At 50.3% G+C, this 13850-nt stretch overlaps 6 protein-coding genes across 6 annotated transcripts; 2 read left to right on the top strand and 4 right to left on the bottom strand.

Moving 5' to 3' along the window:
- Positions 1-164: 164 nt before the first annotated feature.
- Positions 165-1134, top strand: ALTATR162_LOCUS3479 (uncharacterized protein; the record flags this gene model as incomplete). The annotated part of the gene is made up of 2 exons (XM_043311087.1): positions 165-319; positions 366-1134. 2 exons carry the CDS (start codon positions 165-167, stop codon positions 1132-1134), a joined length of 924 nt encoding a protein of 307 aa, XP_043167022.1.
- A 217-nt stretch (positions 1135-1351) lies between these two features.
- On the bottom strand, positions 1352-1753 carry ALTATR162_LOCUS3478 (uncharacterized protein; the record flags this gene model as incomplete). Its single annotated transcript, XM_043311086.1, has 2 exons — positions 1352-1588; positions 1724-1753. 2 exons carry the CDS (start codon positions 1751-1753, stop codon positions 1352-1354), a joined length of 267 nt encoding a protein of 88 aa, XP_043167021.1.
- A 518-nt stretch (positions 1754-2271) lies between these two features.
- On the top strand, positions 2272-3102 carry ALTATR162_LOCUS3477 (uncharacterized protein; the record flags this gene model as incomplete). The annotated part of the gene is made up of 1 exon (XM_043311085.1): positions 2272-3102. One exon carries the CDS (start codon positions 2272-2274, stop codon positions 3100-3102), a length of 831 nt encoding a protein of 276 aa, XP_043167020.1.
- Positions 3103-3240: 138 nt separating this feature from the next.
- Positions 3241-4513, bottom strand: ALTATR162_LOCUS3476 (uncharacterized protein; the record flags this gene model as incomplete). Its single annotated transcript, XM_043311084.1, has 2 exons — positions 3241-3576; positions 3632-4513. The coding sequence occupies 2 exons, from the start codon at positions 4511-4513 to the stop codon at positions 3241-3243; spliced, it is 1218 nt and encodes a 405-aa protein (XP_043167019.1).
- A 2775-nt stretch (positions 4514-7288) lies between these two features.
- On the bottom strand, positions 7289-7771 carry ALTATR162_LOCUS3475 (uncharacterized protein; the record flags this gene model as incomplete). Its single annotated transcript, XM_043311083.1, has 3 exons — positions 7289-7418; positions 7468-7652; positions 7712-7771. 3 exons carry the CDS (start codon positions 7769-7771, stop codon positions 7289-7291), a joined length of 375 nt encoding a protein of 124 aa, XP_043167018.1.
- A 1858-nt stretch (positions 7772-9629) lies between these two features.
- Positions 9630-13660, bottom strand: ALTATR162_LOCUS3474 (uncharacterized protein; the record flags this gene model as incomplete). Its single annotated transcript, XM_043311082.1, has 12 exons — positions 9630-10144; positions 10200-10347; positions 10401-10570; positions 10625-11452; positions 11508-11813; positions 11863-11952; positions 12000-12188; positions 12241-12567; positions 12622-12759; positions 12812-13176; positions 13233-13375; positions 13424-13660. The coding sequence occupies 12 exons, from the start codon at positions 13658-13660 to the stop codon at positions 9630-9632; spliced, it is 3456 nt and encodes a 1151-aa protein (XP_043167017.1).
- Positions 13661-13850: the final 190 nt, after the last annotated feature.

Below are 13850 nucleotides of genomic sequence, written 5' to 3'. Positions count from 1 at the left end.
TTATCGCATTCGGCTGCTCATATCATGGGGAGGCTTGTCTTGACAGATGTCGAGTGTGGAGATGCCGGTGGATGCAGGTGAGCTTGCGGACCCCCGTCTTGGCAGGCACGCTGCGCATCTCCAACTATTGTTGCACTTGAAGTCATCAATCGATGTCAACCTCCATGTCCGTCCCATTCCGTCGTGCAGTGTTATCTGCTATTTCCAGGGACAGTGCGACAGGCTGCCCTTGTCGCCATGTCTCGCGCTCAAGGAATTGGCGCATACAAGAACAAGTGCGATGTTTAAGCACCACCCCAAATCTACAATCAGGCCACTCGTACGTCGTCTTTGCAACCCAACAGCACACGTCTGACACGCTATAGCAAGTGGGCGACTATTAAACACGACAAAGCTAAGAATGATGCTGGCAAATCCAAGCAACGGTCTCTCATGACCCGCGACATTACCAACGCCGTCAAGCTCGCCGGCCCAAACCCCGACTTGAACCCCCGCCTCGCCCTCGCAATCTCCACCGCGAAGAAGTCCGCCGTGCCAAAAGCCTCGATAGAAGCCGCCATAGCCCGTGGACAAGGTCTTTCTGCATCAGGTGCCGCTCTCGAAAACCTTATGCTGGAAGCCATTCTACCACCCTCCATTGCCACGATAGTAGAATGCCAGACAGACAACAAGCTGCGCACCCTAGCTGACCTTCGACTCCTCGTAAAAGAAGCCGGTGGCAGCGTCTCAACGGTTGCCTTCATGTTTGAAAAGAAAGGACGGATAATATTACGGAAGAAAGATGGTGTGGGCGTAGATGAGGTGCTGGAGCCAGCTCTAGAAGCTGGCGTGCTGGACGTAGACGAGGACGCCGAGGGTCGAGTCGTACTATATACGGAGCCTGCGTTGACAAACAAGACGGCCGAAAAGCTGGCAAAGGAGCTAGATCTAGAGATCGAGGAGAGCGAAATTATCTATGACCCTAATGAGGACACCAAGGTGCCCTTGGAGGATGAGGGCGCGGCTAAAGAGTTGGGCAGCTTCTTGGATGAGCTGCAAGAAGTGCAGGGTGTACAAGGAGTGTATATGAACTGGACAAAGGGTAGCATAGGAGACGATGTCTGGGAGGAGTTGAGAGGCAAGGTCACTGCGTGATCTGTCTCAGAACCTCCAGACTGTTGTACATTTTTGTAATATACACTATTGTACAATACCGCTGACGGCAGTGCGGAACAAGATATATCTCCGCGCTCAGCGCCTCTTATTCAAGGGTCCAACATGGCGGCTTGGACTTTGATTTTATGCCCCTCTCATAGTCGCTTCTCGTCTTCGTGTTCGTGATTCGGTGCCTTTCGTCGGCCATTCCCCATCTCTACTCCTCTCTACCAGTACCCAACTCCCTCAACCTCTCCTGCTCCTCCCTTCTCCTCTTATTCTCCAAATTCCTCTGCTTCAACCTCTCCAACTCCTTTGCAATCTCATCTCTATCGTACGGTATCTTGTGCGTTTGGCCTGGCTTGGGCCAGAAATCGGGAACCGTGAATTTGCCGTCGAGATTCGTACCAAAGTAGTACATGATACTGATTGGGAAGAGGATGTACATTCCAAACTGGTACGTCTAGTTAGTCATGTGCGCGAAAGAGTCAGACTCGGGTTTGGCCGGAATGCGACAGGGTGGAGTGGGATTGTGGTGGGCGCTTTTTGCCTTGATGCGCGGAGTCTTAGGGGTATCACTTCTACGTACTTTGAAGACTTCTAAATTGGGGCCTCCCATGTTTGCGGTTCGTAGTTGCGGCGGTGTAGTACTTGCGACGCGGCTCGGAAACTTTGGCGCTCGAGTGGAGTGATGATGAAGATGAAGATGCACAGATCTGATCGGTGATGGTTCGGCGATAAGAGATAAAAATCTAATCTCCAGCCTTATCCCACGCGCGTTCGTTTCCCCACTTCGAAGCTGGGGAAGCCATGACCTTCACATGCGTTCTCCACCTCATGTTTGTCGTCCGTCAGCTAGTACAAAAGCCTCACTCATCATAGCAACAGATTCGATAGTACCGAACCGATAATGCTGACATCCGTGTTCACTCCACATGTCCACCTCACTCCGTTGCGTTCGGTTGCCCTCACATTGCCTATTCCATCTCCGCATTCTAGCCTCGGCTCGCTGACATCTCACCTAAGAATCTCCCCAAGGCTCCCACACGCATAAACAATGTCTCAATCACCATTACCGTCTCATCCCTTCCAAAACCCAAACACTATATCTCCCCTCCCAACAAACACCCATTCAAGATGTCTGATGAACCCATCCTAACCTCCTACCATGGCAAAACCGCCATAATAACCCTCAACGTACCCAAAAAACTGAACGCCCTGGGTGCCGATGAATACTACCAACTCGCGCGGGCCATGAACGAGGTCGCAGCAAGAGACGACATCTACATTACTATCCTAACAGGCAAGGGTCGTTTCTTCAGCGCCGGCGCAGACGTGACTTTCGGCTCCAATACCGACGATAGCGCTATCGACGAGCGACACCAGTACCTAAAGTCCTTTGTGTCCAACAACCTACATATAACGCATGCTTTCTACACGCATCCCAAGATCCTCATCACAGCCCTCAATGGCCCCGCAGTCGGTCTCTCCGCCGCGCTAATCGCCTTCTCGGATTTCATCTACGCGGCGCCGCACACCTTCCTTCTGACGCCCTTCTCCTCCCTCGGCCTCGTAGCAGAAGGAAACGCAAGCATAGGCTTTGTCCGGCGCCTGGGTATCTCAAAAGCAAACGAAGCGCTCATCATGTCGAAACGCATCACATGTGACGAACTGGTAGCGACTGGGTTCGTGAACAAGGTCATTGAAGCTGGGGTCGATATCAAGGATGAACAGTACAGTGAGAAATTCCTAGGCCAGGTCAGGAAGGAGGTTGAGGAGAGGTTGGGCGATCATCTTAATAGCGAGAGTTTGGTGTTGATTAAGGAATTGATACAGAAGCCTGTCAGGGAGGCGTTGGATCGGCAGGGTGTAGAGGAGGTCATGGGTGGATTGCAGAGGTTTTTGAAGGGGGTGCCGCAGAAGGAGTTTGCGAGGTTGGCTAGTGGAGAGAAGAAACATAAGTTGTAGGGGTTGTTAAGCGTTGAATAGAAAGGAATGTATGCGTGTAGGATACACAGTTTCTCGATCAAGAAGACTAGAGAGAGAGAGATTGATGGCATTTGCTCGATATTCATTTCAACCCAGTGTCTTGTCATGTTGCGGTGCTTAGCCTAACGAAACACCCTCCGTAGCTAGCAACTCCCCACCAAGCGCATCCTGCTGGTTAGGACTCGCAATATCCACAACCGGTCTACTCGCCGTTGTCGTGTTGTCCGCCAAATCCTCCAACGGGCTCGGTCGATGTGGCGGCGGGTTCCTCCTCTTCTCCTCCTGCAACTGATGTTGCACATAGCTCGTGTACCGCAGCGCAACGAAGAGCATAAACGCACTCACGCCGACTGTAATGGCAGCACGGCGGGTAAGCACCCAACGGAGACCTTCAACCTCGGAGCGCGCGTCAGAATTGAGTGCGACTGTGATTTTGTAGTTGAGTTCTTGGATCTGGTAGAGTATCAGTATTCGTGTGTTGCGCAAGCCAGAGAAAGAAATGACATACCTTTGTTTCCATAACTCTCTGTTCCTGTCTGACAGCCATCTTCCTGTCATCGAAAAGCCCCTTAAGCTCGTCCCGAAGCCCGACCGTCTCCTGTCCCAACCTCTGCCCTAGAATATCAACCTCATGTTGCAATTGCCCCCTTTCCGTACGCATCCTCTCCATCTCTCCCTTCTTCGCATTCCCAATCTCTGTTTTTAATTCACTGCACGCTGCCCGGAAGAGATATGTGTCATTCTCCACGTTACTCTTGCTGACAAGACCTTCGCGCGCCAATGCCATGTTGTCCATGAGAGTCTGTCGCACAGCTTTCATTATAGTGATGGATTGTTCGGGGGTATAGGAGGATTGCGAGAGTTTGCGTACGAGACCGTAGGTGTCAAAGTGGTGGACGTATGGTGGTGTTTTCAGGTGCGGTGCCTTATGGGACTCTTCTTCCGCGGCGGTGGGAATGTGGAGGACACTGTCGAGGGGTTTCAACTCGCCCGTCTTTGGAGGATCAGGTGCGGGGGTTTGGGGCGGCTCGATTTCCTCAGTTGGATTGGTCTTGCTGGGCGTGGATGGACTGGTCGTTGCTGTTGGCGCATCTTCCTCTATTTCTTCTTGTTCGTGGATGGGGTCTTGCGGGGGTTTCTCGGTGGTTGCAGAGTCCTTTTGTTGTGGCTCTTTTGGCGGCTGTTGATCTAATGCAGGGGCTGCGTGTTCATATGCCTTTCCGTACCGTTGCGTAATCGATTGCTCCGACCGGCGGGACGAGGTTGTGAGATGACGACGTGCTCGTCGCGTGCGGGACGCATTCTCCTTTGCTATGGAAGCGCGTACTCGTGGCGATTTCGTCGGCTGGAACAGCATAGGCCATAGAAATGGCAATCTAGGGGCAGCCATGTTGTTGTGTTGACAAATTGACGAAGCTTGAACTTCGAGTGATGGAACCCTTAGATGCGAGATTTCGGGTAGCATCGGTAGGCCTTGGCGGGGGATCTGCCATCCTGAAGTAGATATCCATGCCGATGTCGGGAGCCTCCACAACTCACCATCGGAAAAGTTGCTCATCAATTGCGTCTTTATGAATCACGTTGAGGTTTCGAGCAATTATACATTTGGATCATCGCCACATAAGATATTTCAGCAATGCTCATCCTAGCAAAGTGCAGATTGTAGTGTCTCTAAATTAATACTAATTTGGACGCAACTAAACTGGTACCCACATCTGCTTTGACATCGAATAGGTCCTTTATCTTCAAGTACCATATCATACCATTATAGCATCCACCATATCCTCCGCGACAGCGCTGAGCCGCCTACTGACACTGGGTGTCTTATCAGGTGTCTGAACGCCATCGGAGTCTTGCTCTCCGTCTACACGATGGCGGCTGAGAGGCGGTGGAAGTAGGAAGTGTCGTAGTGAGCGAACCCGTACAGGCGTACCATCAGGCTGATACGGTGAAGGCGTCCGAAACGAAGGCACTCGAATTGGGGTTCCGGCCCCAAAAGGCGAAGGCGGGATGAATGAGTACCGGAAGGCAGGGTGTTGAGACCTACTTGGCTCTGCTTCGAAAGTTTTCTGGCGAGGTCGAGCATCTGGCGAAGTAACAGTTGCGCTAGTGGAAGCCCGTTCCATGCTATCTCTCTTCTCCCTCTGCCTGTGGCTTACTTAAAATATGTTTCACCTGGGTAGTCTAGTGTACTGACCTGCATCTCTCGCACGGCTGTGACTTGGATGTCGTGGTGAACGGCCAGAGTGCCAACGTAGCTAAGACACCAATAACGGTCAATGTGACCATTAGTGCGGGATAGAGGCCATAGAACCAGAACTCTAGCCAGGAGTGCGCCGTGAAGGACTTCATTATGGGTATCTGCAGATGTATGATTCGTGATTTTGGAGCACACCAGTCAAATCGGGGCGATAGATTTTCTCAGTACGTTTGGGAAGCACTGAGCTGACGCAGCTATCCCGGGGATCTGGCGAGTCTCTTTAACTCTCATGGTCTCCATGGCGAAGAATTAGGCGTCCGCCCCGTCCCGTATGACTCCTGCCGTACCGCGTGAAGAAAATCTATTACACCGCGTGGTTTGCATGCGGGTTTGAGGCACTGTCTTGCTGCTGCTGTCAAATGAGCCGTCGTTCCGCCATCGCTGCTTACGATGATAGGTCAGATATTGTTCAATGTTGAACCGAGAGGTGTGGGCGGTCGGGGAACAGATAAGACGAGGTGATTGAGCGGTCGTGGTCAGCAAGGTCGACGACGGGGCCCGAAGGATCTGAAACACGACCAGAGGTACGCCTTGCTGTGTCGCACTTCAAACACTCAACAATACCGATCATAGGCAGCTCTAGTTTCTTCGGGCAAGGAAGTCCTAGTGACAGTTCGCGGATCCTATGGGTCGTCATTCTTGAACTTGCTGTCCTGGACTTGGCGAAGAAATGGTTCGTGACATTTCAGACAAAGACTTATATCTGAGACCTGTTCTCGTTTTTGAAACCTGTAGGCATCATCTGTATGACAAAACGTCGGGCGTAGAAAGTCTTCTCACGCGTAAGAAGCCACGAATTTGTTGCGATAGCGTCCTGGGGGAATTTGGAGTGAACTCAAGGCATATAAGTCTACTCCAAACGAGCACATACGATACTGCTTTTCGATTGTGACGGCGCAGTAAAGGGATGACACCCTGTCCAGTGGACTTAAATCGGTATGAAAAGGACAATACATCTTCATGGCTCTCGATGTTGGTTGCGACAGCGTATTAGGGTTTCGTCAAGAGTCGGGCATAATCATAATGTCGAGTATACTCAGACATGCGATCCAGTAGACTGCGTGCCAGTGGCATATCTGCTCGCAGCTAGCAAAAAGATTTGGTTAGCGAGACGCCTAACAGATGTGAGTTGGCATTGTTGGATGAGTACGCAGCCACAAACACCGATGAAAGGTATGGGGCCCAAACGACGGTCAAAGTATGGTGCATTACAAAGAGAGCAGCCAAGCTGAATTCAATGCACGAAGCATATCCAATCAGATCCTCTACGGCAGGACAGTTTCACAGAGTGCTACTCCTTCGAGGTTAGGCTCGCTGTCGTGAGTTGGGATTGCTCAAATCGGACCCAAGGCGTGGGTATGGATGACGATGGCACTGAGGGGGAGTGAACGATAGTAGGCTTATGCGGGTCGCGGTGGGGCAGCTTTGTTTACGGTTAGTACCAACAGCGGCGGTTCCACCCGCCCACCCGTCTTGCCGTTCTTCCTGCATGTTCATCTCTTCTTCCACCAACAGTCATGCAAGCTCTACGGGCGTTCATGTCATTACGCCCAATCCTCCATGACCGGACTTAGCCGATGGCCGCAACAAGCTGGTCTAGATACCGCTATCATGTCTTCGTGCTACCCCGCGATAGGTCAATTCTTTATGCCTACCTACACTGCACAACTACAGAATGAAGGCGCTGTCTCACTTGTTTGACAGAAACATAGAAATGCTGATTAGAGTATCCTCATCATTTTATACTTCGTATATCTCATAACAACCAGACCTAGCTGACCTAAGGTACTGGTGTGAGTAGATGGACCAGGTCATGATCCATGACAAACGCCCGACACTACCCAAGCCCTCCGTACGGCCACTGGAGTACTCAGAAGCACATTCTTAGACCCTTCCGCACAGAAACTATGCTTTGGGCCCGCAAAACACGCTACGAATTTTGTAGTCAAAAGTCGGACCCAGGTCTCCAATGATCATATACGCCTCCTTGCTACCAAAGTCAAGGTGGATACCGTTAGCTGGGCAGCCATAGTCACTAGTAGATGTTAGGTTAATCCATTAGATCGGAACGATGAGAGACTTACATGTACCACTGGCATTGGTAGCCCGGCGTCGACTGGATGCTACGGACTTTGCCGTCGAAGTTGCCGAAAATGTTGTACAGATCGGTACAATAGCTGTTACCGGGAATGCTAGTAGACTCGCCCTTGAAGTTCTTGTCTTTGAAGACGATGCCGCCGGCACCGCTTTGCCTGGTCTGCAATTCAGTCTGTAAGGTGTTAGTCAAGCCCAGAAAGAAAAGATCTATAAGGGGAGTATTTTACTTACGGTTGGTAAAGCAGTGACAAAAGTGCTCAGAAGGGCGGGAAAGGGGACGAAGAGTTGCATGTTGGTGATGTTTTGTGATTAACGATCTGTGCCGGTCAAAAATGATTTGAGGTTGAAGAGGAAGTTGAGAGTGTGGTGGTGCGATATTACTTCGAGGAAGTACTACTTGTGTTGAAATATTGGAAACGTAGGTATTGAACGGGCGTAAGGCGTGATTCATGTCATCCACGCATACCACGCTAAGCAATACCGAGTTGGATAACATTCACTACCGCAAGTGATTGAAGAAACGACGGTGGCACAGGCTTCCACGTTGAGCGAAGGTTGCGCGAAGGTTGCAGTTATCTATGCTGGTATCGTGCAAGCTAACGGTATTCTGGTAGTGGGTGCTGCAACTAGTCGTTTATATTGAGGCACAGTATTTCTCAATACTCGATTGAATGTCCGAATGAGGAAGTCGTGAGATCCTCCGTCCAACTCACACTTTATGGGGCGCAGAACAGCCCAACACAGGCAGAATTGCGCGATGGCATTTGTGAAGAACGGTCGGTCCAGATTGTCGAAGCTCCGGTTTCGATATGCATGCGAGGCTTAGTCCGTGTGATTACCCTTTTCCCATCCATCGTTGGATCTTGAAGTGAGCCTTTACTGGAGGAAAATTATCGCAAGAAAAGTAAGGGTGGGTTTGCGATATACAGAATGCGCTGGATTTTCTTAGCGATGACGTGGATTGATGCAAGCAACTAACTGTGATGATCTAGATCATTCACCGAGGGATGGGTGATGCCGCGCTGCCCTATTCCAACGACCCAATCTCCACGTCCATCCAATTTTTTAATATGGGCCAAGACTCAATCAATGCAGATAACCTCCTCATCGCCTCTGCAGGTTGCATGTGGTACTGCAACGCCATCGGAATCTCTTCTCATCAATCCTGTATTCGTTTCTAGGATATAACAGCTATCGTGTGTGAGGCCGATCCTCCTGTAATGGTCTCCTACAGCTTGGAAGATCAGGAAAATAGGAGGACGATCATAATCCCATTTCTCGTCGTCGACAAATTCATACCGTCTCTTTATAATACAGCAACGTGGTGTACGGTGTAGGACCGCCGATACTGCTTTGATAGCATTCTTTAAGTCAGAGTTTATAAAGTTAGTATCGAGCCACAACTGGAAAGCGATTTGTATAATGCCACTATCCGTATCGGCATGCTGTAGAACGACCAATGGCGTCCATTTTGACTGTTTTTCGTGAATATTGCGTCCGCTAGACTTTTGGTTCTGGACGGTCGTGTTCGCGCCTTTCTAAGCCCCTCCAACCCCACACCTCCAAAAGCTGTTTGCAACACAGGCGCGATGGCCAGCACCTTCTTCTGGACCGAGGGATATCCCTCGCACGAATTCCCACATGCTGGCACATAGAACTCAAACTCTCGTCGCGCATCTGTCGCCATAATGCGAGATCGAAGACCCGCCTCATCAAGTTCATATAAGTAATGCCCTTAGCAACACCGGTCAAGTTCGACTGTGATTATGGGAGGCAGAGAACCAATTATTGTCCCGACACCTTGTCCGAGCAGCTACGAGTGATCCTAAAATTACGTTTGCACACGATGCAGATATTAATTTCATCTTTGAAAGGCTCGAGGTCCACATTTGCAACGATGACGAGGTCGTCTTCCGAACTTCTACGCGCTGTTGCGAGATGATTTTCGAGAAGGCACCTGAAATTGGGAGTATGATTAAAAGCGAAAGACTTCCATTGAGACGCTATCGAGCGATGAAACTTGGGGCTCCCTCCTGCGCGCGAGGCAGCATTTGAGGCGCCCAGCTTAGTACATCCTGCCTCTCTTCATACACCCATACTAAATCACACGACTCCAATCCAGAGGAGCCGCGCCAATTAGAACTCCAACTTACTCGCAATCCTCTTCTTCATCACGGACTTCGCCATTCCAGAAAGCATACTCTGCACTCTCCGTCATGACCGACGAGATAGCTGAAAGCACTCGGGAAGCAGTCCTTGCGACCATCGTGGCGGTCGGCAATGAGGCACTTGTTGGGCTGGGAGCAGTGACAGTGACATACGTCGTGGCAGGTGTCGGGCATGCCTCCGCCAGTGTTTGTGGTACCGCCATTTCGTGGGGTAGCACTGGTAACGATGCAAAACCCAAGTCGTTCATTTCCCGTTTGCAGTCACCCTCGCATTGGAGCAAGCCGAAGTCCTCGAGCAGCTCCTCGTCTGTGGCTCGACGTGAAGAGTTGCCTGTGTCAACGACAATTTCGCGAGGATCGAGCAAGCCTCGCTTCGTCAGACCAGTGGGCGTCTTACCATTTGTGATCCCGGGTAGCGGTGCCTGCGCGTATTGCGCTCTCAACGGTCTTTTGTTGGTGTTGCCCGGGCGTTGGTACCACGGGTCAGTCCAGAGCACTGCGAAGCATTAGATATGGTTGTCCAGAAAGAAAGAATATGCGGCTTGGCTTACAAGCAAAACCAGGATCCTCAACAAGATCCTTTGGGTAGCATGGATTCTGGGAAAGGCCATCATCCTGTATTCCAACTGGCATATTGGTGAAGCCCATGTGCATAACAGTCACAGTTCTCTGAGCTGTCTCCTTATAATGTTCAATCACCTGGAATGGTTGTTAGAGAGACAGCGGAAGATATTTCTGCCTTGCGAACGTACCCTATTGCATGCTTGTTGGACTGAGCTTAAATGCTTTCCGATGCTACGAATGGAGACTTTTTCAGGGCACATTCTATTCCACAGACTTCCCGCCTTGCCATTCCCGTCTCGAGGGCTGAGACGGATCCACTGGTTCAAGTCTCGACCTTGCCATATAGCCGCCGGAGGCCCTGAAAGTGTCAATGTCTGCCTTCAATATGACTTGGTTACAGAAGACTGCTTACACTCATCGCGCTGACACACCGGCGGTTCAAGATCGTTGAGAGGATCGGCATGCATCCAATTATGTATCCAACCAACGTTGTGTTGACCATTGTATATCGCTACTACCGGTCGGAGTGGCCCACCCCAGATGGGATCTAGTTTATCGGTGCAGGTTAGCGATGCGTAGCCATTGCCTTGTACTCTGATGACTGAGCTGTAATGGAGGCAAGCCTGGCCCCCTGTAACGAAGTCGCACGTCTTTCTATTCACGACTTCAACATCGCGGATGAATGAGGTGGTTGTAACGCTCAATGTCCTCCCTTGGGCTCGCTTCTGGTTTTTCCTGCTACACTTGCCGTCACGCCCCGAAGGTTTTGTTGGAGTTGCTGATGGTTCGCGATCTTTTTTGGAGGTCAAGGGTTTGTCGAGCTTGACGTCGTAATCTTTGCCGCGGAACTTGAAGACTGATTTTCCTGCTTTGGCAACGCCCTTGGCGCATAACTTTGCGAGAGCGGGTACTGCTGCTTGTACGGCAAGCCGGATTATCCATCCAATAACTGGAATGAACGTCAGGGGTGTCAAAGCCGCTGTGATGGCGATCCTGCAGAATGCTGTTGCGGCGAGTTCGAGGGCGGCAGCTTCCGCAGCCTCCAGTGCGAGGTCTTTTGCTTTGTCCTTGATGGTGTCTTGGACTTGCTCTTTGGTGATGGGTGGTTTGAAACCCAGACAGCAGTAACTTTGCGTGCCCCCCGCACAAGTCTGGTCTTCCTTGTCGGAGTGATGGTTGGTGTTGGCCGTGACTTCGGTCTCGCCTTCACCGCACCCTCCTAGACAACTTAATCCGACTCCTGTTGCTTACGTCAATGTGGTGTCGCCTGGATGTGGGAATGACAAGTAACAAACCTCTGTAGCCTCTCCATCGGCACTTGCCCATCACAGTGCCCTTCGCACAACATAGGCGACGGAACTCTCCTTTTTGACATCGCGAAAGGACAGATAGATCGCCTGGCTGTCCGTTCATTTGCGCGGCCTCATACTCACCCCCATTACACTTCGCACCGCATTGGGTAGTGAAACAGGTTCCTTGCGCAGCTTCGTCTTGAATAACAAGTTCGGCATCCATAATTTCCTCTTCAGTGAAGTCCGGTGGATAGTTCAAGCTCTTCTCTTTTTGGTCAACCTGATCGATTGCCCAAATCATCAGGCCGCCTATGGGTGGAGTTAGTTAAAGAATTCAAGGAAACATTCGGAAACATACCGAGACAGCGTGAGTTGGCAAACTCTCTCTTCTGTTTGAATGTATCTTCGTCGTCGTAAGATACCCATTGGTCGTTGTCCCACTGAATCCCTGATCACATGGTTAGCGCGAAGCTTGCACCAAACATAATTACTTACATTTCACGCCGGCCTTCAGATCATGCACAGGCTTCAGGTTCTTCTCTTTGATGATTTCGTTGATCTCTTGGAGTGTGAGAATTCCAGAAGCTCCGGAGCAGGGTCCCTCTTTGGCCCCACCAGAGAATGTGCAGGTACCATCAGGCTTGTTACAACTGGGATCTGTCAAGGTAAACGATCTGCCATAGTCTGTTTCAAGTCAAGTCAGTCTAGTTCAAAGATATATCGATGTAAGACTTACAGCCCTTGCCCATGACTACTTTCTCGGGCTTGACACCCGCACGCCAAAGCAAGTCGAGACCAAGATTGATCTCAGTGATATTGGTATGTGGCGCAATTTTAGAACCAATGAATTTGCTAGCCGCATCCCACACCCCGTGCAAGTCGTAGCTCATCAGGTTGAACCAGCTGACAGAAGACTGGTGCTTGGCAAGCTCAAAGTGCTTCAAGTACCAGTACGAGGATGGAAGGGTAATGGTGTAACCGTATCGACCAGCAAATTGGTCGTGGATATCCTTGGAAAGCTGCACGAAATTGGCAGAATCCTCTGCTCTGCCACCTCGATCATCTTGATCAAGTCAGCAATCGGTGACCACAAGGTGAGAAACAGCGCAAAGCTTACCAGCTGTGGGGTATTCCCAGTCCAAGTCCATTCCATCGAAACCGTAAGTATCCATGAATTGCATCATGTTGTTGATGAACGTTTTGCGATTCGCCGCTGTGCTAGCCATGTTGCTGAAAGCTAGCTGCCATGGGCCCGCTGTTGAGAATGTGTAAGCAACAAACATTGTCCCATGAAATTATCGACTTACGATCGTTGAAAGACCATCCTCCCACACTGACCCAGGTCTGTAATCCAGACTTCTTCTCTTTGAGCGCAGTGAATCTACTAAGAAGCTCTCCAGCATTCTTATCCATTGGGACAATCTCGAATGTTGTGGGGTGGAAGAACACAAAGGCGAAATTCAGATGTGTGAAACCATCCAGGTTGAGATCTTCTGGAGAGACAGAGCTGCACTTTCTGGTGTTGGCCCAAGACTCGTAGTATCCAATGTTAATACTGTCAACACTGCCGCCATCTTTATTGCACGATGGTCGCTTGACGTCTCCGCAGCCACCGAAGTCCTTTTGACATCCCTGATCGGCATCGCAAAACTCGGGTACCGAGCCACAGAATCTGAGTGAACGTTAGCATGGCATTCAGATGATGAGCAACGATCGGAGTCTATTCACCCAAATTGGGAGCAGCAAACACCGAGAGGACAGTTCTGTTTTCCGGGTGCACCATATTGACCGCACTCTGCTTTGGCAAGACAATTGGATGAACAATTTCCAGTACCACATTCAGCTGGAGAGTAACCACAGAGACCAGATTGCTGGTTAGAGTTAGTCGTGCCCGCACTGTTTTTGGGGTAATCGCTTACAATACTGCAACATGCTCCGTTAACGCAGGGCGTTTCCGAATTACAAGTGCCAGTTGGAAGTTCAAGAACTTGAGCTGCAAGTCTGTTCTTCAAGATACCGAAAGGCGAATTGAGTAGAAAGTAGTTTTGATCAACCTCCTCGTTGAAAGTTACATTTGAGAATGAAGCATTCTGGGCAAGAATACTTCCTGTCCACCCGATGGCGAGGGACGTGAAGATGAGTGAGGTGTACCTCATATTCAAAACGCTCTATGAACGATTGAACATCAGCGTCGCTGATCAGTTGAAGATGGTAGACATTGTAGTTTGATCAGCCTTGAGAATGTGGGAAATATCCATTGCGCTCCAACCAAGAGCCTAAAATAAACCCTTGTCATTCAAAGTATGGAATGCCGATACAATGCCCAGCCCTACATTAGTTCTATCA

This window comes from Alternaria atra, assembly GCF_907166805.1.
Source record: "Alternaria atra isolate CS162 genome assembly, contig: 22, whole genome shotgun sequence".
In the NCBI taxonomy this organism is placed as follows: domain Eukaryota; kingdom Fungi; phylum Ascomycota; class Dothideomycetes; order Pleosporales; family Pleosporaceae; genus Alternaria; species Alternaria atra.
The sequence above is the reverse complement of the archived record's forward strand: the minus strand, read 5'-3'. Positions and strand labels throughout refer to the sequence as shown.